Source organism: Castor canadensis, chromosome 8, assembly GCF_047511655.1.
Source record: "Castor canadensis chromosome 8, mCasCan1.hap1v2, whole genome shotgun sequence".
Classification (NCBI taxonomy): Eukaryota; Metazoa; Chordata; class Mammalia; order Rodentia; family Castoridae; genus Castor; species Castor canadensis.
The window spans coordinates 137,887,961-137,914,311 of record NC_133393.1 but is presented as its reverse complement, the minus strand read 5'-3'; the positions used below and the strand labels follow the sequence as shown (position 1 = coordinate 137,914,311).

The following is a 26,351-nucleotide window of genomic DNA, read 5'->3' as shown; positions in this document are numbered from 1 at the left end:
GAGAGAGTATAGCCAATAATAGGAAGGAACAAGGGTTTTTGCTAGTTGAGATAAGGATAGCTATACAGGGAGTTGACTTGCATTGCTTTCCTATACATGTGTGTTACCTTCTAAATTGATTCTTCTCAAACTAACCTTTTCTCAGTTCCTGGTCCCCTTCTCCTATAGGCCTCAGTTGCTTTAAAGGATCTGCGTTAGTTTCTCTGTGTTGAGGGCAACAAATGCTATCTAGTTTTTTGAGTGTTTTACCTATCCTCATACCTTCCTTGTGTGCTCTCGCTTTATCATGTGATCAAAGTCCAATACCCTTGTTGTGTTTGCCCTTGATCTAATGTCCGCATATGAGGGAGACCATATGATTTTTGGTCTTTTGGGCCAGGCTAACCTCACTCAGAATGATGTTCTCCAGTTCCATCCATTTACCTGCAAATGATAACATTTCATTCTTCTTCATGGCTGCATAAAATTCCATTGTGTATAAATACCACATTTTCTTAATCAATTCATTGGTAGTGGGGCATCTTGGCTGTTTCCATAACTTGGCTATTGTGAATAGTGCTGCAATAAACATGGGTGTACAGGTGCCTCTGGAGTAACCTGTGTCTCATTCTTTTGGGTATATCCCCAAGAGTGGTATTGCTGGATCAAATGGTAGATCAATATTTAGATTTTTAAGTAGCCTCAAAATTTTTTTCCAGAGTGGTTGTACTAGTTTACATTCCCACCAACAGTGTAAGAGGGTTCCTTTTTCCCCACATCCTCACCAACACCTGTTGTTAGTGGTTTTGCTAATGATGGCTATTCTAACAGGGGTGAGGTGGAATCTTAGTGTGGTTTTAATTTGCATTTTCTTTATTGCTAGAGATGGTGAGCATTTTTCATGTGTTTTTTGGCCATTTGAATTTCATCTTTTGAGAAAGGTCTGTTTAGTTCACTTGTCCATTTCTTTATTGGTTCATTAATTCTGGGAGAATTTAGTTTTTTGAGTTCCCTATATATTCTGGTTATCAGTCCTTTGTCTGATGTGTAGCTGGCAAATATTTTCTCCCACTCTGTGGGTGTTCTCTTCAGTTTAGAGACCATTTCTTTTGATGAACAGAAGCTTTTTAGTTTTATGAGGTCTCATTTATCTATGCTATCTCCTAGTTGCTGTGCTGCTGGGGTTTCGTTGAGAAAGTTCTTACCTATACTTATTAACTCCAGAGTATTTCCTACTTTTTCCTGTATCAACTCTTGTGGTCTGATATTAAGATCCTTGATCCAATTTGAGTTAATATTGGTATAGGGTGATATACATGAATCTAACTTCAGTTTTTTGCAGACTGCTAACCAGTTTTCCCAGCAGTTTTTATTGAATAGGCTGCTATTTCTCCGTCGTATATTTTTAGCTCCTTTGTCAAAGACAAGTTGGTTATAGTTGTGTGGCTTCATATCTGGGTCCTCTATTCTGTTCCACTGGTCTTCATGTCTGTTTTTGTGCCAGTACCATGCTGTTTTTATCATTACTGCTTTGTAATATAGTTTGAAGTCAGGTATTGTGATACCTCCTGCATTGTTCTTTTGACTGAGTATTGCCTTGGTTATTCATGGCCTCTTGTGTGTCCATATAAATTTAATGGTAGATTTTTCAATCTCTTTAATGAATGTCATTGGATAATAGATGGGAATTGCATTAAACATGTAGATTACTTTTGGGAGTATAGACATTTTTGCTATGTTGATTCTACCAATCCATGAGCATGGGAGATCTCTCCACTTTCTATTGTCTTCCTTAATCTCTTTCTTCAGAAGTTTATAGTTTTCCTTGTAGAGGTCATTCACATCTTTTGTTAGGTTTACACCTAGGTATTTGATTTTTTTTGAGGCTATTGTAAATGGAATTGTTTTCATACATTCTTTTTCAGTTTGCTCATTGTTAGTGTATAGAAATGCTAATGATTTTTTTATGTTGATTTTATACCCTGCTGCCTTGCTGTAGCTATTGATGATGTCTAGAAGCTTCTGAGTAGAGTTTTTTTGGTCTTTAAGGCATAGGATCATGTCATCTGCAAATAGGGATATTTTGACAGTTTCTTTACCTATTTGTATTCCTTTTATTCCTTCTTCTTGCCTAATTGGTCTGGCTAGGAATTCCAGTACTATGTTGAATAGGAGTGGAGATAGTGGGCATCCTTGTCTGGTTCCTGATTTTAGAGGGAATGGTTTTAATTTTTCCCCGTTAAGTATAATGCTGGCTGTAGGTTTGTCATATATAGCTTTTATAATGTTGAGGTACTTTCCTTCTATTCCTAGTTTTCTTAGAGCTTTTATCATGAAATGATGTTGGATCTTATCAAAGGCCTTTTCTGCATCATTGAGATGATCAAGTGGTTTTTGTCTTTGCTTCTGTTAATGTGGTTTATTACGTTTATTGATTTTCGTATGTTGAACCACCCCTGCATTCCTGGGATGAAGCCTACTTGGTCGTTGTGAATAATCTTTTTGATGTGTTGTTGAATTCGGTTTGCCATTATTTTGTTGAGGATTTTTGCATCATTGTTCATTAAGGAGATTGGCCTATAGTCCTCCTTTTTGGAGGTGTCTTTGCCTGGTTTTGAGATAAGTGTAATACTGGCATCATAAAATGTGTTAGGCAGTTTTCCCTCCCTTTCTATTTCATGGAACAGTTTAAGGAGGGTTGGTATCAGTTCTTCTTTAAAGGTCTGATAGAATTCAGCAGAGAATCCATCAGGTCCTGGACTTTTCTTTTTGGGGAGACTCTTGATTGCTGATTCAATTTCATTTTGTGTTATAGATCTATTCAGGTGATTAAGTTCCTCTTGGTTCAATTTTGGATGATCATATATATCTAGAAATCTGTCCATTTCTTTAAGATTTTCAAATTTATTTGAATATAGGTTCTCAAAGTAGTCTCTGATGATTTCCTGGACTTCCACGGTGTTTGTTGTTATCTCCCCTTTTGCATTCCTGATTTTACTAATTTGGGTTTTTTCTCTCCTCATTTTAGTCAGTTTGCCAGGGGTCTATCAATCTTGTTTATTTTTTCAAAGAACCAACTTTTTGTTTCATTAATTCTTTGTATGGTTTGTATTTCATTGATTTCAGCTCTTATTTTTATTATTTCTCTTCTTCTATTTGTTTTGGGATTTGCTTGTTCTTGTTTTTCTAGGAGTTTGAGATGTATCATTAGGTCATTGATTTGGGATCTTTCAATCTTTTTAATATATGCACTCATGGTTATAAACTTTCCTCTCAGGGCTGTCTTTGCTGTGTCCCATAGGTTCCAGTGGGCTTTGTTTTCATTTTCATTGATTTCCAGGAACTTTTTAATTTCCTCTTTTATTTCATCAATGATCCATTGTTCATTAAGTAATGAGTTATTTAATTTCCAGCTGTTTGCATGTTTTTTGTCTTTACTTTTGTTGTTGAGTTCTACTTTTACTGCATTGTGATCAGATAGTATGCATGGTATAATTTCTATTTTCTTATATTTGCTGAGGCTTGCTTTGTGCCCTAGGATATGATCTATTTTGGAGAAGGTTCTGTGTGCTGCTGAGAAGAATGTATATTGTGTAGAAGTTGGATGAAATGTTCTGTAGACATCAAGTAGGTCCATTTGATCTATTGTATATTTTAGATCTTGGATTTCTTTATTGATTTTTTGTTTGGATGACCTATCTATTGATGATAATGGGGTGTTAAAGTCTCCCACAACCACTGTGTTGGCGTTTATATATGCTTTTAGGTCTTTCAGGGTATGTTTGATGAAATTGGGTGCGTTGACATTGGGTGCAAACAGGTTGATAATTATTACTTCCTTTTGGTCTATTTCCCCTTTTATTAGTATGGAATGTCCTTCTTTATCTCGTTTGATCAATGTAGGTTTGAAGTCTACTTTGTCAGAGATAAGTATTGCTACTCCTGCCTGTTTTTGGGGGCCATTGGCTTGGTAAATCTTCTTCCAGCCTTTCATCCTAAGCCTATGCTTATTCTGTGGGTGAGATGGGTCTCCTGTAAACAATGAATTGTTGGATCTTCCTTTTTTATCCATTCGTCAAGCGGTGCCTTTTGATGGGTGAATTAAGTCCGTTAACATTAAATGTTAGTACTGATAGGTATGTGGTCATTCTTGTCATTTAGTTGTCTTAGTTGTTTGAAGGTTTGATTGTGTGTACCTAAGTTGAGGTTACTCTCTACTGTCTTGCTTTTTCTTTTCCTGTGGTTTGGTGCTGCCTGTCTTTTCATGGTTAAGTTGGGTTTCATTTTGTGTGTGCAGAATCCCTTGAAGAATGTTTTGTAGTGGTGGCTTTGTGGTCACATATTGTTTTAGTTTCTGCTTATCATGGAAGACTTTTATTGCTCCATTTATTTTGAATGATAGTTTTGCTGGGTAGAGTATCCTGGGGTTGAAGTTATTTTCATTCAGTGCCCAGAAGATCTCACCCCACGCTCTTCTTGCTTTTAATGTTTCTGTTGAGAAGTCTGCTGTGATTTTGATGGGTTTAACCTTTGTATGTTATTTGTTTTTTCTCTCTTACAGCCTTCAATATTCTTTCCCTAGTTTCTGAACTTATTGTTTTAATGATGATATGTCATGGGGTAGTTCTATTTTGATCTGGTCTGTTTGGTGTCCTGGAGGCCTCTTGCATCTGTATGGGAATATCTTTCTCTAGATTTGGGAAATTTTCCGTTATTATTTTGTTGAATATATTACGCATTCCCTTCGCTTGCACTTCTCCTTCACTGCCCATGATTCTCAAGTTTGGTCTTTTGATGGATTCGATGAGTTCTTGCATTTTCTTTTCACAGGTCTTGAGTTGTTTAATTAATAGTTCTTTGGTTTTTCCTTTAATTACCATTTCCTCTTCAAGTTCTGAGATTCTGTCTTCTGTTTGTTCTATTCTGCTGGACTGGCCTTCCATTTTGTTTTGCAGTTCTGTTTCCTTCTTTTTTCTGAGGTTTTCCATATCTTGGGTGGTTTCCTCTTTAATGTTGTCTATTTTGTCCTAAGTTCATTTATCCGTTTATTCATTGTGTTCTCTGTTTCACTTTGGTGTTTATACAGTGCTTCTATGGTTTCCTTTATTTCTTCTTTTGCTTTTTCAAATTCTCTATTTTTGTTGTCTTGGAATTTCTTGAGTGTCTCCTGTACATTTTGGTTGACCCTATCCAGTATCATCTCCATAAAATTCTCATTGAGTACCTGTAGTATGTCTTCTTTTAGATTATTCTTGTGGGCTTCATTGGGTTCTCTGGCATAGTTTATCTTCATTTTGTTGGAGTCTGGATCTGAGTATCTGTTTTCTTCATTTCCCTCTGGTTCCTGTACTAATTTTTTGCTGTGGGGAAACTGGTTTCCCTGTTTTTTCTGTCTTTCTGTCATTGCCCTTAGTGTTGTTACTGTCCCTGTACTGTGTGCAACTAAGTATTTTCTAGCTTGTAGTAATAACAATGGTGATATTTAGAATGGAAGGGTGAGAGGAGATGGAAAGCAAGAAGTTAAAGAAAAAGGGAAAAACAAATAAACAGACAAGTAGGAAAAAACAAAACAAAGAATCCAACAAAAAAGTTTCAAAGGTATAAACAGGGAGCATTAGTGTACTAATCGACAGTAAGCTGAACAGGCATTACAGAGAAAGAGAGAGGATTGAAAATAAAAAATAAAAAGAATAAAGATAAGAATAAAAATAAAAAATAAGTAAATGAAAGAAATATATGTATATATAAATAAAATAAAACAAAATGAAAAATAGTAAATAAAAAAAAAACCCTCTAAGTTCAAATGTAATGAAGTTTCAGTCTTAATAATTTTGATGTCCATCTCGGTCTCCAATCCTGGAGATGGTGCCTCAGATGTTGTCTGTATTTGTCTCATCAAAGGGGACGCATAAAGTAGAACAAAACTGCACATACACAAAAAGAACCCCACAAAGTGTCCCAAGTTCAAATGCAATAAAATTTCAGTGAGTTTTTCAGCATGCAGGTGTAGTTTGGTTGTTTTCTCATCAAAGGTAGGGAGAGAGGAAAAAAAAGAGTCTGGAGACAGGTTTGTGAATGGTATCTGTGGCTGTGGCTTGCCTGCCCGCTGCTGTCAGCCTGCTGTTGCTGGAGGCATTATTTATGCAGATTTCAGGAGTGAGCTTAACACTCACCTGGCCCTGTAGGCTTTGTTTACTCAGAGTTCTCCTGTGTGTGAGCTGCTGCTACAAGCTTTCCCCTTTCTAAGCACACTGGGGGAGGTGACACTGCACCCTCTTTCTCAGGCTGGCATGTTTATTTACAGCTCATGTGGGAAGTGGGTCTTCCCCCCTCTCCTGTGGAGTTTTCCTCCCACTGCCTCTTTTACAAGCTTTCCCGCTCCTGATTGCTGGGTGTGTACTGCTGCTCCTGCCAGCCGCCATGTTTGTTTACAGCTCACATGGGAGGTGGGTTTCCCCCCCTCTCCTGTGGAGTTTTCCTCCCTCCACCACTCTCACAAGCTTTCCTGCTCCTGGTTGCTGGGTGCGCGCCCCCGCTCCAACCAGAGCCTCTCCGGCCAGGCCTGGCTTGTTCATTTACAGTTCCAGGAAGGATTCCCCTCCTCTGCTCTTTGGAGCTCAGGGCACCCCGCCCTCTTTGCCACATGTCTTTATTCTTATTGCTTACTACTCAGTTTCTCTTTTTTCCCCAGGTGGAGGTCAGTCTGTCCAGGGGGCTATGCTGTTCTGGCCCAGGGTTGTCTGTGGGAGTACTGCAGTACCGCGAAGCTCACCTGGTCCGTGTCTTCCCAAGCTGTCTGGGCATGGGCGGCTGGTGGCCTGGGGGCCTTCCTGGTTTCTCCGTTTAATGTGAAGTGGAGATTCTCTGCACCAGCTGGAGGTGTGGAGAGGTCAAAGTTTTGCCTCTTCTCAGTGGTTTTGCCTGCAAGGTGTGTCTCCAGCGTCTCTCCAAGATTTCACTATAGGAGGCATGCTTTCTGCTTCCTCCCTCTAGCTGTCATCGTGGAATTCCTTGCCTATACATATTAATTCCAAGGTATTTCCTACTCTTTCCTGTACCAACTTTAGAGTTTAGGGTCTGATATTAAGATCCTTGATCCATTTTGAGTTAATCTTGGTATAGGGTGATATACATGGATTTAGTTTCAGTTTTTTGCAGACTGCTATCCAGTTTTCCCAGCAGTTTTTGTTGAAGAGGCTGCTATTTCTCCATCATATGTTTTTAGCTCCTTTGTCAAAGACAAGTTGGTTATAGTGTGTGGCTTCATATCTGGGTCCTCTATTCTGTTCCACTGGTCTTCATGTCTGTTTTTGTGCCAGTACCATGCTGTTTTTATTGTTATTGCTTTGTAATATAGTTTGAAGTTGGGTATTGCGATACCTCCAGCGTCGTTCAAGTATTGCCTTGGCTATTCATGGCCTCTTGTCAAACAGATTTTAATATTACAAAGGAAATGCACTATTAAAATTAATTATATGATTATCAAGGAATATTTGATCTGACTGGTGAGACAAACTTTTGTATGAAGTATGAGTTTTGATCCCTTGTTTATCCCTTTTTCCTTCCACTTTGGCATCCACTTGTTGAAGTGGCTCAGTTTGCACACTTGTCTCACAGCTCTTAGGAGCTGATGATATGCCATCATTGCCTGGGCAGGAACACCAGGATAATTTACATTTTAAAATGGAATAGCACAGAAGTCAAAATATGATTGACATTAACTTTCTGAAAAATAAAGCATACAGGGACCTATGGGGGGGATCCATGAGTGGATATCTCAAATGTACCTGTATTGAGGGTAGAAATAGAAGGACAGTGGGACTTTGGACAGGATACAGCAGGAAAGGGTATGTACACAGAGGGGTAATGGCCAGCAAGGGATCCTCATGTGAATGGTTTAGAAAAAGGCCAGATTGCTCATTAGACAGATGAGATAGAAACCATGATGGTTGGTTCTGATAAGGCCAGTAGAAAAATCTTAGTTTCCAAACTTGGCACAGCAAATTCTTTCTGTTTTCTCTTGCTGAATTGAGCCCTTCATCACTATATAATGTTTGCCTTGTCTGTGTTTATCGCTTCTAATTTAAACTCTAGTTTATCCAATATAGCTATGGCTACTCCAACTTTCTTTTAGATTCTATTTACATGAAATGTCTTACTCTCTCCCTTCACTGTCAGTCTTTATATGTCCTTAGAGGTGAAATGAGTTTCTTACAAACAACGTACAGTTGGGTCTTCTTCTTTATGGGTTTTCTTTCGAGAAAGGTCCTCATTGTGTGGGCTGGGGTGAATTTGAATTCTCAGCCTCCCCAGTGTAGGTCTTATTCTTTTTTAGCATTTCAGTTACTCTGTCTTTTAATTGGAGAAGTTAATTCATTTACACTTAAGGTAATTATCCACAGGTAAGATTTTACTATAGCCATTTTATAAACTGTTTTCTAATTTTGTTATAGATTTTGCAAATTCTAATTGTTAAAGTTTGTAACTAACAGAAAACTTTTGATTTTAAGGATATTTCCAAAGTGTGCTATCTACAAAGACTTTCAACTTGTTCTTATAAGCCCAATCAATATACATAAGCTTATTCTAATGTAAGTCACATTTTCTGGTTTCTTTATTTTTTGGCAAGAAGATTGAGGTTTTCACTGTTTACAGTGTAAGGAAATATCTGATTCATATTGCTGTGGCTGAATAAAAATGGTGGTAATAATATTCAGTATTCTCTTGTGTTGTTCTATTCAGCTTGCAAACAATATTGAGATGCTTTTTGGTCACTAGTGAATGGTACAGAATTGGGACAGCATGATAAAAAGTAAGAAACTGTCTTATCTTAGAAATATTTACTTTTTGAGTCATGCATGAAATGTAAACAAATAAGTGTTTAGTTAATTATTTAGAAGCATAAGATTTTGTTAAGATCCAGAGAACTTTTACAAAATAGTGCATTTTATTTTAATTAACATACTACAAAAAAGTCAATACACATCATTGGATCCAGAAAATAGGCATTCCACATAGATTTGCTTCTTCAGATAGAAATGAACAAATCTAGCAAAAAGTCAGAAACAAGATATATGATTATATTGTTTAAAAATTAGGGTTTTTTTATAAATATAAATTAAAAATATATCTCTTAAGGTTTTTATAATCAGTTATTAATAGTTGGTTTCTAATGTCTAAATGTTGGTTTTGTTTTAATTTTGAAAGGCTGTCCTGCGAATGGAGCAAGAAAATGTGGTATCTATACACAATGGAATTTTATGCAGCCATGAAGAAGAACAAAATGTTATCATTTGCTGGTAAATGGATGGAATTGGAGAACATCATTCTGAGTGAGGTTAGCCTGGCCCAAAAGACCAAAAATCGTATGGTCTCCCTCATATGTGGACATTAGATCAAGGGCAAACACAACAATGGGATTGGACTTTGAGTGCATGATAAAAGCGAGAGCACACAAGGGAGGGGTGAGGATAGGTAAGACACCTAAAAAATTAGCTAGCATTTGTTGCCCTCAACGCAGAGAAACTAAAGCAGATACCTTAAAAGCAACTGAGGCCAATAGGAGAAGGGGACAGGAACTAGAGAAAAGGTTAGATCAAAAGAATTAACCTAGAAGGTAACACGCATGCACAGGAAATTAATGTGAGTCAACTCCTTGTATAGCTATCCGTATCTCAACTAGCAAAAACCCTTGTTCCTTCCTATTATTGCTTATATTCTCTACTCAACAAAATTAGAGATAAAGGCAAAACAATTTCTGCCTGGTGTCGAGGGGGTGGAGGGGAGAGAAAGGGGATGGGATGGGTGGTAAGGGAGGGGGTGGGTGCAGGGCGGAGAAATGACCCAAGCATTGTATGCACATATGAATAATAAAAATAAATAAATAAAGAAAGGCTGTTCTAGTCAAATTCTATGTAGCTGAAAACAATTTAGATAGCTATAAAAATATATATTACTGGGTCATGAAAATCTCTTAAATTAAGTAATTTCAGATGTCAGTGGAGATTTTCTAAATTGTTCAAAGTTACATTATAGTTATCAGTCTGCCCTCTGTTATGCTGATATTTGCTTTCTACGTACTTAAATTATTTTTTTTGGTATTCTGATGAAAACTGTTCCAAACTATAATACACACTTGGTCACCCTCACAATGTAACTCACAAACCTTCCTTCATGGTATATGAAGAGTGTAAGTGTGTGTGGTGGGATGTGGATGTTGTGAGAGAGGCCAAGGAGGATAAAGCTATTGGCCCTTCCACAAAAGCATCCTGGCTGATGCTGTTTTTGGAGTTTTTATGATGCCTTTTATTTTCTTTCTTACTCTTGTTATGACTTCTCATTTCCTGCTCTCATCAGTATTCTTGACTTAGTAATCTTAGGCTATTCTATTTTGATATTGGCTGGGAATTCAGAACACCAACAGTGTTCACATTGTATCTAAAGTGAAAATATACCCTAAGGGGATTCCTACAAATAATTAAGTTAGTCTCATTGTGTGGGCTCAACACCATCCATTTTTGCTACTCTGAAACTCTCTTAGGTAGAAAATATAAATATCCTAGTAACCTAGCTCTCAGCATGTAGTAAGTGTTTTATAATGTCAGCAACTAGGTATTTTATCCACTTTCTATGCCCTCTTCTTCATTTTGGTTTACTTCATCTTTTCTTTGCTAAGTCTCTTGAAGTAGAGACTGCCGGATCAGTGGATTGCAGCTAAATGAAGTATTGCTCTGTCTACACTGGCACCTGATCAATATGCACAGGCAGGCACATATTTATAGAACCACTGAATGAAAACAGACATTTGTTTCTTAATAAGATGTATAAGTTAACTAATTATTATTAACAGTAGTAGCAGAAGTTGTGGTAGTAGGAGAATTGAATCCAGGGCCTTATGCATATTCAGCACTCTACTATTGAGCTCCACCCCCAGACTGAAATTAAATTTAATAGACATTGGAAGAAAAGATGATAAAAGTAGAGAAGGCAGTAATTCACTGAACACTACCTGGATCTAGAATCTTTTAAGACTCTAGCTGTTTGGTTAATTCTACCATGAATCAAAAAGTCCTGAGATGGAAGCATGCCTGGCACACCCAGGTGGCTGGAGAAGGTGAATTGGGATGAGGGGAAGAGTAGTGTAGGAAATGGCCCAGAGACCACTGTGAAGATAGGACCTGTTACTCTGAGGGAGAGGAAAGCCACTGGACCTTGTGACCACCAGAGGGGTGAAAGGCTGACCTCTAAACCACATGCTCCATCTGGCTTTTGCATTGAGCCCAGATGAGAGGAGCCAACCTGGAGGATGGTTCTGAGCTGGGTCTTCTAAACATATTCTTTCCCTAAGTTTTCCCAAAAGGAAATCCAGTGTTACTGTATAAACAAGGAAAGTAAGGTTCAGAGAGGGTAAGTGCCTTGCCTATCTTACACTGCAGACAATCCTGGGCTAAGCCCTTGACTTGAGTGCATCTTCACGTTAGCACTTTGCTGCCAGGCAGTGCTTATGTGACCAGATCTTTTCAGCCACAGAAAAAAACTATCATTGTAGCCCATCTACTTTAACCCATTTGGTTGGTTACCTTCTAGCTCACTTACCACATTCAGCAACATAATGATACAAAAATTGATGCACACGGCAGTCCCTGTGGTTGCAACCTGAGAGTTATTCCTGATTAATGCCCATTTAAAGGCAGCGAAAGTGCTGACAGTCACCACCCGGTAAATGACGATCCCGAACACAGCAGCAATCACCACACAGATCTGGTGGGAAGACAGAGAAGACCCAGTGAGCCCCTTGGTGGAACGCTTCAGGAAGGGGATTCATGCTCCTGGAAACCCTCTGGTGACAAAAGGACATAAAGCAAAATTTTCCTCAAGGGAATGACTGTTTTTCATTGTGGTTAATATTTTCTCTTGCTAAGGTTTTCCTTGTTACTAGACAGAAAAACCACATTGCTTGGAAAGTGAGAATCAGGGTAAGCTGTAGGATAATGCTTTTGAAAAGCAGAATATTTGATTGAACAGATTAACAAATATTTATGGTGAACATCTTATCTTGTCATGTTTATGTTTACAATTTTTTGTTTTCCTATTGTCCTAGGATTAAAGCAAAGAACTTATGATGTCCTATAAGACCCCTGCATCCTCATAGGACACCATTCTCCCTGATATCTGGGGACTCCATACATTTTCTCATTGCTTCAAATGAACTAAGGATCCTTTTACTGCAATCTTCGCAATCATTTCCCTTTACTGCAATGCCTACCCACCCATCTCGTGCCAAATGTGCACACAGGTGTACATGGCCAAGTCAGCACCTAGTAATCCTTCTTTCCCTCTCAACTTAAGCACCACTTCAGAATTAAAGCTTTTCACAATCCCTCCAGGTCATTTTTGTTGTTGCTATTTTATGGCACCTCTTTGGATACTAACAACTTCTGGCAATTTGTATGCCTGATTATTGTCAAGATCCCTCACTAGAAACTAAGCTTCAGAGGGTAGGGGCAGTACCTATTTCCTTACCACAGTTTCTACAGCACCTTGTATTAATTGCAGGTGCATAGCACATGCTCAGTTATTTGTTATTGAGTGGACCAACTATAGCATAGACTCATGATATCTCTTTAATCAGGTACACATAGAGTTGAAGCATCATTTCCTGAAGATTACATGGCATTCAAGAACAATTTGTGGCATATTTTCTATCTCCATAACATATGGGAAACTGAGACTCCAAATCTGTGACTTTCATTAGGTGATGCCCTTAGTATGGTTTAGAATACAGATTTTAGCTCACTTAATTTTCAAAAAGTAGATTATAAAGCCATCCTTCAGGATGACCTCTTCCTGACCTTTCTTCAGTCTATTTTGCACAAATATTATTTTCTGCTTACTTCTAGAGATGACATTCTCTGAAACAAGTATGAGCCTTAGCTGGAACTGGTCAAAATAATAACAAAGGGGAAAAAACTGCTTAATCCTGTAGTGAAATCTAATGGTGGGAGTCAGAAGACAAAGCAGAGTCCTAGCTATGCCAAGTGACCTTGGGCAAGCTTGTTCTTTCCATGGCTTCAGCCTCCTGTGCTCCAAGCTCCCCACCCGCAGAACAGGAAATTTTAATTTATGTCTCCAGATCTTGTGTGGGTTTAACACAATAAATGTGAATGTGTGTGTAGAACTCAAAGCATGACACAATTGCCTGCACAGTGGCATGTATAGAAGGGTGTGGGTTTCACTCTTGAGAACCGAGGACCCTACACAATCTGCCTTGTTTTCATCTTCCTAGTTTCTTCACCGGCAAAAGGAGCAGGCCGTATGGATTTGTTATAGTCTTGTGCTCCCTACGCTAGAGGTCTAGGGCATAGAGTGGGTTTATACAATCATCATTTGAAAAGAGGAAAGGAGGACCCTAAGCATCCCTTATTATTTTAAGATGTCATTTCTGACAAATTTATATCTGTTTTTTTCAGTAATTAATACTCAAAATTGATCTCAAATGACTTCTTTGTAGAAAAAGTCAACAACTCAGCTCCATGTTATGTGTTTTTCAAGCTGACATGGCCACGAGTAAGTCAGGAAATCAATTTGGAATGTTATATCTGACTGCAAGCCAGATGTCAGTGACTCAGACCTGTGATCCTAGCTACTTAGGAGGCTAAGACCAGGAGGATCACAGTTCTGAGCAAGCCAGGACAGGAAAGTGTGAGACTCCATCTCAACAAAAAAAAATCTGGGCATAGTGGTACACACCTGTCACCCCTGCAATGGCAGGAATCTTAAAGTAGGAGGATCACAGTCCAGGCCAGCCTGGGCCAAAAGCAAGACTCCATCTCCAAAATAACCAGAGTAAAAAAGGCTGGAGCCATGGCTCAAGTGGTAGAGCACCTAACTAGCAAGACCTAAGCCCTGAGTTCAAACCCCAGTACTGCCAAAAAAAAAAAAAAAGTAATAAAACAGAAAAGAATGAGAGCTTATTGACTATTATAAAGATGAGCATTGCTTTAGTAACTATATTTAGTTTATACATAGTTCTATTTGCATAGCATATACTGAGTTATGACAAAGAATTCATTTCTTACTATATGGGCAGGGTAAAAAGCCTGAAAAACTCTGCTGTATCTTCTCTCTCACATTTTTAGTTCCATTCAGCAGGGCAGAGTGGTAATAACAAGTGGGAAAATCATGAGAGTAGACTGGAGGGTCTGAGCTCTCCCACAGGACTCTGGCAAGCTCCTTAACTTTTTGCTCAGTTGGTCCATCTGTAATATGGGAATGGTAACAACACACCTGACCACCAAATGGAGCTGTTAGGATTAAATAACATACTGGGCACAAATGTTTCATAGAACTGGAACTACCTCATCAGATTACTGCTATCACCATAATATGGGTTTGTACTTTATAAAGCTAAAGAAGTTTTAAAAATGTTTCGAACCATAAAAAATATTCCAGATGCAGAAACGATGAGTCTGCTGCATTTATCTGTAAATGCTTGATAGGGTTCTGGCTTGCCCGAGATGGGGTTCATCCGCTCTTTCTTGGAATACTTGGCTTCAAACTGGGGTCGTATTTCTTCCTAAAGAATAAATCGTCACATTTTATGCACTGAAGAATTGTGTGCAGAATAAGAAAAAAATGACCTTTTACCCCACCATAAAACAGAGTCAGTAGCTGCCTCACTGCCCAGTCAAACTGATGAAGTGAGCTTGGAGATCCAGGCATAAATGTTTGGAAATTGGCCACAGAAAGAATATCTCCAGGGTGGAGATCAAGGTTTATCATCATGGCTGGGGTGTGCCTCAAGTGGTAGAGGGTCGAGATTGGAAATGCCAGGCCCTGAGTTCAAACTCCAGTACCACAGGGTAGGGGGGAAAGATTTACTGTCATCAAGAGTAATGTAATTTACACCCACAGTCACACTTTCTGTTATCTTATTGAACAATGCCTGAAGAAATGAGAATATTTTAAAAGGAACTGCCTGTCCTGACCCGAGTGGTTTGGAACAACTAATAAGCTTTTACTTTTATTACCAGGCAGTGACACGAACCACAGGGCAAAGAAGAGTTCTAAACAGGCAAATGTTCGAGATCCATCTTGTGAGTTGTAATGACAACATAATTCTTAGGTTTTGCTTCTCTTTCTTTCTTTCTTTTGGCACTTTTGGGTTCAGGTGACTAAAAACATGGTGAACCTACTTTTTAATAGCTCTTACAGGAATCATTTACCTTTCACTGATAGATATATATATTCTTAATTGTTGTTGAAAGCAAAGTGAACACCTTTCAAACCCAGCTTAAATCAAGGCTCCTCCAATTCTAAATCAAGCTGAGGTTTTGTTTCATTTTGTTGAACACTGTCCACTTCCTTTGAAAAGTCAATTATGGGATTAGGCAAAGATAATGAGGAAGAGGGCACACTGGAGTGGTTCTGATTAATTGAGTACATGTTTTACTTGAATGCCTTGGAAGAGGATGGACAATGAGCAGAAACTGGTGAATTGGAGATTGACTTAATCCAGGCAGAAATGCTCAAGAATCAGAAGAAGGTACTGAGAGAAAGAAAGGAGACAGCAGAACATGAGTTATGAAGAGAGGGCACAGTTTGGAAAGAGCTGTCCTGTGTAAGGAGATACAGTTACAAACAGGCTCTGCCTTCCTTCACTTATTGTAGGCAGTTTCACGTGAGGAAAACTAGAGTTTTCTGCTTCACTGAGAAGCTCAGTTTATCAGGCTGTAATGTTGTCAAGAGTCCTTGGGCTAGTCATCCAAGAACTGAGGCCAATCACAGAGCCAGGCCTGGCTGTCATGGGCTCACTTATGTCCTCTTCTACCCCCACAAAATTGTACGTTGAAGTCCTAGTGCTCAGTACCTTCAAAGGTAACAATATTGAGTCAGGGTTTTTATAGAATTAATTAAGCTAAAATAAGGTCATTAGCATGGGCCCTCATCCAATATGACTGGTGTCCTTATAAGGAGATTTGGACATACAGAGGGAAGATGATATGAAGACACAGGAAAAGGAAGGTCAATTATAAGCCAAAGAGAGAGCTATAGAATAGGTCCTTCCCTCATGGTCCTTAGAAGAAATCAACACTGATGATACCTTGATTTCAGACTTGTAGCCTCCAGAATCATTAGAAAATACATTTCTATGGTCAACCTGCCCAGTCTGGGGTCCTTTGTTGTGACAGCCTTAGTAAACCAATATGCTGAGTCACACCTAAGTAGGGCACAGCAAGTATGAACAGCAAGTATGAATAGAAGGCTGAGAAGCATGGGTAAAAGCTGGAGGCAGTGAATCCCAAACGGAGAACAGAACTGCACGTGGCTCTGGAGGTAAACTTCTGTGAGAAGGTATGCTCAGTGAAAGAACTGCTTGCCTCAGAAAAGCTTTTTACAAGGACTGGAGGGCAAGGGGTTCCAGAGTTACTCAGGATATGTGTACCTTAAGGGTCCCCACAGGTTGGACTCATCATAACTACCAATGGTGCCTTTTAGACCGATTTGGTCAAGGTTACTTAAATAGTGCTACACTTTATAGCTGAAAGGGAAAAGTTTCATCACATCTTTTTTTTTTTTAAGAGATAAACAATGTGCAAAGATGAAGTAATTTGTTCGAGATGATGTAGTTGCTTAGGGGCAACTCAGAGTCCTAGAAAAGAACATTTTCCCTCCACTGGGAAGTATTCCCATAAACACCTAGAACCAGAAACCACAGAATGGTCCCACCCAGAAGGAAGTCCTGAACCCAGCCTGGCTGCTGCCCACAGATTCCATGTAGCTGCCAGAAAGATCCAGAAAATCTTTTTTTTGTTTCTGGAGAATGTTTAAAAAAACACAAGAGACGGCCTTATTAGAAGGACAAAGATTATTGAAAAGTCCAGTTTCATGTATCAAAACACCATGTTGTATACCACGAAACAAAAAGAAAAATAAACCAAATAAAAAAACTACCCCAGCCTATTCACAGGAGTAAGAAGAAAAAGCAGTCATTATGAAGCATGTCGTAAAACCTCTCAAAATCATCTCCCCTGTCAAAACTATTATGGGGCTGAAGTTCTCATTGTTTATATTTCAGTTTAATATATAACATACAAAATGCGTATAAATATATAAATACATAAAATGCATATAAATGTCTTTCTATGAAGGGAAACACCCATCGCCTTACACCCATCACCTCCTTAGTTTATCTGATTCACAGGGACAGCCAGGCCCTGATGAATGGGGACTCAGGAGAGTAAGGGATAATGAGGGAAAGGAAAGAAGAGTTGCGACCTGAACCAACCATCAACGGAAAGCAGAGCTAATGGAGGAAAGTGGTGACCAAGTCCAGCAAGAATAGGGCAAGAAAAGATACCAGAACCGGACCCAGGTTAGAAAAGAATACTGTGTACTGGCTGAGAAGGGGGAGGCAAGGAGGAAAAGAGGAGGAAGGGGTTGGGGAGTGTGCAGAGGTTAAGTCTAAGAGTCTGAGTTTCTCCTCATTGACAGCTTTGCTACCGCTGGCCCTACATTCACCCACATCCAGCGAGGAGGACATTTAGGAGTGATTTCTCCTCAGCACTTACCACGTGATGTAATTTTGAACCTGTGCATATCTGGATACTATGGCGCCCACAGAAACATTTCCTTGTAGTAGTACTCTTAGGAGGCTTGCTGTAAAACAAATAACCTCCTTCTACTAAAGTAAAGAAAATAGATGATGCTTCAGAAAACTAAAAGAGATTGTACTCCCAAACCTGGTGCCTTAAGTAATATGCTTCACTACTCATGGAATTTTAATCACTAAGGAATCAAAATGGTGTCTTAAGAATTCTGGGGCTGGAGGTGTAGCTCAATGGCAGAGCACTCAATCACCATATGTGACGCCTTGGGTTCAATCACCAGGCCCTCAAAAAAAATTTCTACCAGACCCTTTTTAGACAGTTTCAAATGTCCTACAAAGGCAGGTATTAAAATTTTTCTGATAAAATTTTTCTCTCATACATGGGAGATGACTCAAGGAGTGCATTTCTTGGTAATTTGCTTTTTTTTTTTTCAATTAGGGAAGACAGATTTGAGATAATTTGCTTTTTAAAAAAAATACTGAAGTAAATGATACAAACCTCCTCTTCTTCCCAATCTATCAAATCCCAATCATAAGCAATTACTGCTCGACGTCTTTTCCAAAATTCCAGAAACACTGTCGCTGGAACAGAGACAGAGCAGAGAGAGACAAAGACATTTTCAGATAAAAGTTAAACAACACTAGTAACTATGTCATTGAACAATGAAGCCATTGCAAAGAAGGACAGTTGCAAATATCCATCCTTGACTATCACAATTCCTAACTAAACTTGATTTCCTGAGAATGATTAAGCTTCAGTCAAACACAATGAAAGATCAGAGATTTCACTCAGAATTAAAATAATCTGGTTAGCAAGCTGAGGCAGAACAGACATAGACCAACAAAACTGAAACATAGAATACAGGAAACTTAGATACCAACACTTTCTTGATTGATAATTTATTTCTGCAAAGTGAAGGTCAGGTAGGGACAAAAAAAGCAAAAGCAAAACTTGGCAGTTCATACGTACTTGACAGGCAGTGATTTCTTATTCCCCAAATCTTCCTTATTTAAATATATGTTAATGTATTTGTATTTAATAAAAAATATTCTTTTCTTAGCCCTTATAAGAAATTAAAATGATTGAAGAACACACAGCTATGTCCTCTGAATGCTCGATCTACCACTGTCAGGTAAGTTAATAATAATATCAAAGTTTGAAATTTATGCTTCTTTTTTGTCTTGGAAAAAACCCATGATTCTGTTATAACTACCATTCCCATTATTTGATTTCACAGACTCAGTAGGAAAGACTACTAATTATTCTCTAAGATCCTTTCCTACCTTCTTTTTGCTGGGAGCATGGCTGCTCAATTATACTCTTTCCAAGGTGTATTTCTTGAAGTGAGATGTAGTGAAAGAACAGTTTTTACCAATAGAATATGAACAAAAGTAAAGAGATGTCTACTACTCACTTGTTGATATCTTAGGGAATTGGGGGTGTTTTCTCCACATTCTTTATCCATTTTAGGATGGATGGGACCCAAGTGACCCAGTGGGATCATGCAAATGATGAAAAAAATTGAGAAAATGGTATATGACGTGAGCCCTTGAGTGATCGCTTCGAGCAGGGTATCCACCAGCCTGGTATGCTCACCTCAGACTCACATAAAAGAGAAATTCCTTCTGTTGAGTTTTTGAAGTACAGGGATTTTAACTCAGAGTCTTATGCTTGAGAAGTAAGCACCCTACCACTTGAGCCACGCCCCCAGCCTATTTTTGCTTTAGTTATTTTTTCAGATAGGGTCTCTCACTTTTTGCCAAGACTAGTCTCAGACTGTGATCTTCCCAATCTATGCCTCTCAGATATGCACCACAACACAAGCTACTTCTGTTTTTGTTTTATGCCACTGAATGATATTAGGTCTCTCTGTTAGAGTGGGCTGACCTTATCTTACAAACGTAGACACTTTGCCATGGAGAAATGAGATAAATTTCACTTGATCACACTACACTGAAGGCATGAAGATATAGTAACTTGTATTTCACATCCCTTCCAGATCTTAGATAGGACAATCTCAAGCTACAACATCTAAAACTTTATTCACTTTACTTATAAAAAATGTTTGGCATGTTTTTTCCTTCCCCTTTTTCTACCCTCATCTCCACCTCACCCAATTATCTAACCTTCCCACAAATGAGGTTCAGCTGAGGTGTTAATGTCACTCCAAATAATCCTCTTACAATATTAGTTGACATAATAGAAAATCTGAGTCTTCTTCACTCTCTAATATAGGGAGGGTTAGGATTAGTGTTCCGATACAGTGCTCTTCCCTTATCTGGGACCTTATTAAGACCCTCATAGAGCCTGCAACGGCATATGGTACTAAACCCCAGATACGTTCTGCTTTCCCCCTGTTGCTTTCACTACAGATACCATCAACTTCATATACATTCTTTCGTTCTTTACTAAGTAGAGAATTTCACCTTTTTTACTTAAAAGAAGCACTTTACAGCATTTCTTTGGCACATACAAGTTGCCAACATCACTCTTGATCTTTGGGGTCATTATTAACGACCATCCCTAAGTAAAAAAAAGGTTGCTTGAACACAAGCACTGTGATACTTGACAGTCAGTCAGAACTTTGATGGCTACCTTGTGACTAACAGGTGTGTGTGGGTAGCGTATCCGATGTAAGATGCTGGTCAAAGCCTGGATGCTTCACATCCTGGGTACATGGAGTTGGACTGTGTGAAATTTCATCATATTATTCAGGACAGTGCATAATGTAAAGCTTATTAATTGTTTATTTCTGGAATTTTCAATTTAATATTTTGCACCACAGTTGGCCACATGTAAGTGAAATAACAGAAAGCAAAATTGCAGCCAAGGGGGACTGCTGTGCAAGGATACTCTTGGGTGAGAATCATCCACAATTCAGAAGGTTATCTTATGCAGCTCAAAGGGGACACAACAGTGGATGACACAGTATGTTCTGCAGGTCACATTCTATTTAATCATTTTCTTAAATAGAACAATTATTGTCAATCTAAAATAAATTAGTATCAGACTTCTATGCATTTATTAAAGCCATTTCTGATCCTCTTAGGCATAGTTAGATTACATTTCCCAGCATTTACTGTAATTAGATGTGGCTATGATTCACATTTTGGTCAATGGAAAGTAAGCAGAAGTGATATGTTATTTTTGGAATGAAGAACCAAGAAATAGATGTATCTTCCCTGAGCTCCATTTCTGCTTTTCCTGGATGAATAGAGAAGACTCTGGGTATTCAGAAGATGGGACCACAGGATGGAGGAACTTATCTATCCATATGAGTAATATGGACAATATGAAAATATGAACAATATGGAAAACTGCGTGATTTGGTTCTACTCAATGCCACGTTTGGGGGTTGTGTATTATAGGAGCTAACTTTACTCATCCTAACTAATATGAGCTTTTTCTGAAAAAAAAAATGACACAGTTAACATTTTGCAACTAGGAAGAAAAACCACTGAGTTACCACTGAAGCATTTTAGAGAGTCTGTTATAGAAAACTCTCAGATACATATCTTAAGTTCCATAGCAGGGTTCAAATGCTGTATTTTTTGTTGTTGCTAACAATTCACCATTTAAAAAGTTACTGTGTATTAACTGTACAAATGGGTTTGATTTTGATATTTCCATATATGCATATAATGTACTTTGATTATATTCACCCTCTCTATTGCTCTTTCTTATCCTCCTTCCATTTTTAAGCAATTTTTAATGTACTTCACTATGCTATTTTTATACCCCAATTATCATCATATAGCTAAGAAATGACAGAGCTGGGATTTGGTCCTGATTTGCCTGTATTTCTATGTGAGAATTCAAATTGAAATTAGAAAACCTAAAAAGAAAGAGAAAGAAAGCCCACTCTTCTAACCATGTGGTAGCACTTTGTTGAAACTAGTTATAAATACAAAAGGATTATGTCCTAGGTTCACTGTGTGAGCCTGACATTTACTCTTTATCCTTCTCTCAGATCTATAATCTTCTTCCAGGGGGACTTGAAAAACCCACACCTATTCCCAAAGCTACAAGGGATACAATGCTTCCAATTTCTGCCTAATGGTAACATATTAGATTTTGAAAGGCTTAATTCAGTTCTTTATCTTGAAAATGTCTAATCTGGCAGTACAGAAGAGAATTGTGTCAAATGCTAGAAAATAATTATAAAGGCATTTTCCTACTTTTTGAGAAAAACAAGAGGTTTAAAAATCTCACAGTCTAACTTTTCCCCTTTAACTTGTCAAAAGATTATGCTTCATTTGTTTATATAAACACAAGAATTGAGACTTGGCTAGTGATAAAATGGGCAGTACCCACAGAAAAGAAGGGATGATTTTATTCCAGAAAGGTGACCTACTGTTTGATGGTGCACAGCATGTTCAGAAACCTAGTCAAGATGGTTCTTTTTATTTCCTAGGAAAGTAGGATGATTTACTTCACAGTCATTTTTCTACCAATACTAATTTCTATTTTTAAAAGTGAAATTAGTAATATTAATAGGTTTCATTTTTTCTAGTCTTTTATAACTTTCTAAGCATGTTTATTTGGAAAAGGTATAGGACAGTTATAATAATGTTCTTCCCAAAAATGTAGAAATAGAGGAATAAGATCACTTTCTAAGAGCTTAACTTGTATAAAATCATAAAAAAAAAGAATGAACTTAGCTAAGAATCATAAACTGAAAGCTAAAAAAGCAAGATGCAATAACGCTGAAAACAGAATGCCATACAAAAGGGAGTGGTGGGGATTGGGACAAATTGAGAGGGCTGTGCACCAGGTAAGATGGTGGCTATTTCTTAGATACCATTATCTATGTTGAGGAAAGAGTTTCAAATTTCTCAAGAGAAATCACATAAATGTATATTCATGTGAACCATCTTTTTTTCCTGTACTTAAAATGTTATTGAAAAACCAACAGAAAATAGATCATTGTTGTATACCTTACAAAATCAAGCATAATTACATTATTTTGGTAGAGTCACTGAAGTTATAAGGCTTTTTGTGAAAAAACACAAATTCAGGAAGTTGTATAGATCATTAGGATTTCTTTCTTCTAAAGGAACAACCTTCTATGAGCCTGGCTTCTCCTGAAGGCTGGCACAGTGCTGTTAAGGAACCTACAAAGAACCATTGTTTGAACATGACTGAAAACCATGGTAGTTGTGTAGCAACCTGGATGTTTTACATCCATAAAATACAAATTTGAACTTTGAACTAACCATTTATTTTTATGTTCTTTTCTTTTCCTTTTCTAAGGATGGATGTAGTAATCTCTAGCCAAAGGCATAGTGGTTCTTTCACAAGCTTTACCCATCCCATTTGCTCAGTCAAACCATGTGCACTATCTTAATATCAAGATAATAAGTTTAATCAGATAGTTAAAAAATTAATAAGAGATGGAGAATATTTTTATAGGTTGCTAATTTTCTCCATCTGAGCTAGCAGTGATAATGTAAATGAGTGACAGGAGAAACACTCCAAGATGTCAAAATGAGGTGGTCTCAGGGTCCAGGAAGGCCAGAAATGTGAACACATATATATAGAAGACAAAACTTAATCACTGGTTTTAGAACCCTGTCAGAAGACTCTATGTGTACCCATGGAGGTTGGACAACATGTAACTTAGAAACAATGGAGGTCTAAGAACATAAATTCTTAAGTAGCCTAAGTTCCAAGTAACCAGCCTCTGGGGGCTCTAGAGAGTCATTATGAAATAATATTTTTGGCTGGGGGCTCAGTTGGTGAGTGCCTGCCTAGCAAGTGTGAGACCTTGAGTTCAAACCCCAATAATTTGCCTCCCAAAAATTATTCTATACCACAAACTTGTATTTTTACCTTCTGGATTATGTATTGGTGTCAGAAAAGTTTGGAAGAGGAGTCTGATTCTCCAAGTTGAATCAGCTCTGGGTATTCCAACAATATTTCTGATGGGTAGTGCTGAGGGAACCCCACAGGTGACAAGGAGCTACAGCTGTCTAGGATCTGTCTGAGGGTGTGCTTCCCTGCCATAAAAAGCCATCAAACTGCAGCAGCTTGGGAACTTCACCTTCACCCTTGAAAGGTTAACTGCTAGAGTACTGAAACAACTGCTATCAGCATGGACAAGCAGTATTCAGGACTGAGAAAGAAGAAATGAATGAAGTGAGCCCTAGCACTGTACCAGCTCCTTGCTTAGGGCCATTTTCCAGGCTGTAGTTCAGGTAGGGGGAACAAAATAATGGTCTTACTGATTGGGGGAGGCAGAGATTGGAGTGACAGGATGAGTCAGCAAGAATTTGGACTGGAGGTATATCTCAAGTGGTAGAGTGCATCATGAAACCCTGGGTGTTCAAACCCCAGTCTCACCAAAAAATTTAAAAAATTAAAGAATTTGTGAGGCAGAATGCCAGAGAGGAGGGAGTTCAAGACATCAGCAGTGATGGCTCTTCTACTCTTGTCATGCACAAAGTGAAAATACTTGGTATTATTTTCTAAATAATGTTTAGAAAGCAGGTTCATGATCCCATTATCCGGGATGAGAGACACACAGACCAACCAACATAAACGTCATGCCCGAGTAGTAGGGCTCTGGACTCACCTTAGTAAGGTAAAAACAACTTCAAAAGGATTATATTGATCTATAAATAAGCTAACTGAATGCTCGAACAAAATCTAATATTAAGGAAACATTAAAAAAAAGCAATCATCACTTTTAAGCATCAAATAAAAAGTTATCAGGCATGCAAATAAGCAGGAAAATAGGCAGATGAAAATTCAACCAACCCTAGACTGAAAGAAATGTTAAAATCAAGATGATAAAATAACTATTGTAACTATGTTTCATATGTCAAAAGGTAGAGAAAAACATGAACATAAGTGAGAAAAGTAATAAACAATCTGAAAGGTCCAACTGACTAAAATCTGAGATGAAATGTAGACTATAAAAAAATACACTGGGTAGGGTTAGTAGAATGTTAGATTTTCTGAAGAAAACATCAGCGAACCTGAAGACAAATCAGCAGAAACAACACGTCTATGGAATTATCATAATGAAATCCCTTTGTACTACTAATGCATACTAAAAAAAAAAAAAAAAAAGAGAAAGCACAGAGAACACAAAGACAAAAAGACTGAAAAAAGTGAACAGAGCATAAGTGACCTTAGGACAACATCAAGGGCTCCAACATACATGAAACTGAAGTTCTAGAAAATAGAATGGTGGAGAAATTTCCAAATCTGATGAAAATTATAAAGCCATTGATCCAAGAAGCCCAATAAACACCAAGTATGTGAATCATAAAGACATTCCACTGAAGCATATTTCAGTTAAATTCCTAAGAACAAGTAAAAAGAAAAAATTTCAAAGTAGATGGTGGGGATATTTTATATAGGAAAGAACAAAGATAAGAAATAAGTTGACATCTTGTCAAAAGCTATACATGTCAGAACATGGTAGAATGACATCTCTGAGGAAAGATTTTTCAACCTTGACATAATTGAAATTATGTCAAATGCTGTGAAAATATAGGTCATCATTCTGCACAATCACAGTCCACTTGATAAGGGTATTTACTCCTCTCCTGTGGATGACAATGCACTAAAAGAAATGGCAGCCTATTGCCTCTAAAAGGACCCATTTAGGCCATGTGACTTGAGAAGAATCAAAATTGCAATCTTAGCTTCCAGAACAGTATTTCTCAAACTCAACACTACTAACAACATGGATCAGATCGTTCCTTGTTGTGGTGGGGCTGCTCGGTGCATTGTGCTATACTTAGCAGCATCTCTGGCTTCTACCAACTGGATGCCAATAACACTCTCTGCTCTTACTCTTCACAACCTCTAAACATTGCTCCATGTCTCGTTAGAGACAAAAATCGATGGACAATCTCTGCTTTAAAGTGTTGAAAGGGAAAATCCTCTGCCAACCTAGAATTGTAAAGCTAGTAACAGTATACTTTCAAAGGTGAAGATCTCTTAAGTCAAAACCAGAAAGTTCATCACCAGTAGTCCTCCATTATAAGAAACTTTAAGGGAACTTCCTTTTTGTCTACATTTGGGAGGGTTTGAGATGGGGGTCTCATTATGGAGCTCAGGCTGGCCTGGAACATGCAGTTCTCCTGCCTCAGTCTCCTGAATGCTGGTGTTACAGGCCTTAAAGGAATTTCTTTTGGCAGAGGAAATTATTATAATTATTTTTATTTTAATTTCCCTAAAGATAATCACCTGGGCTGGAGGCATGGCTCAAGTGATAGAGTGCTTGTCTCACAAGCATGAAGCCCTGAGTTCAAACCCCAGTACCACTAGGAAAAAATGTTAAAGATAACCACTGGCTTAAAGTCTAAAGAATAACAATGTATTGAGAAGTTTATAACATGTATAGAAGAAAAAATATAACAACAGGAGGAAAATATATGGCAAAAATAGTACTAAAATACATGGCAACATTAATATAAAGGGAAAAGGTGAAAAGGGATTTATATCTTTTTAAATTCTTATACTATATGTGAAATCACATTATGTTATTTGAAGGTAGGCTGTGATAAATTAAAAGTGTATGTCATTGAACAACAACTATATGATTAAAATAGGAAGGGAGAACTGAGAAGTTAATAGTGGAGATGAATTTAAGTTATGAAAATACCCAATGAATCCACAGAATCTGTCTCTTAACTCAATTAAAAAACAGAAAAGAGACAAAATGCAATAGGGACAATTAGGGCATTTATAAAACAAACAAAAAGATTATATAATTAAATAAATTGTATTAAATTTACCTTGAATCTA

General features: G+C 37.9%; 1 protein-coding gene and 1 pseudogene across 7 annotated transcripts in view; both read right to left on the bottom strand.

Annotated features, from left to right (window-relative positions):
• The window catches only part of Ano4 (anoctamin 4), a 391,963-nt gene that overhangs the window by 35,582 nt on the left and 330,030 nt on the right, over positions 1–26,351 (bottom strand). For all 7 annotated transcript variants that reach the window (XM_074084215.1, XM_074084216.1, XM_074084217.1 and 4 more), the window contains 3 exons: positions 18,087–18,169; positions 14,414–14,554; positions 11,575–11,739 (listed from right to left, as the gene is read on the bottom strand). In XM_074084215.1, the coding sequence (XP_073940316.1) occupies positions 11,575–11,739; positions 14,414–14,554; positions 18,087–18,169 (389 nt within the window). The remainder of the gene's footprint in view (positions 1–11,574; positions 11,740–14,413; positions 14,555–18,086; positions 18,170–26,351) is intronic.
• On the bottom strand, positions 22,623–25,943 carry LOC141425605 (small ribosomal subunit protein eS27-like; annotated as a pseudogene).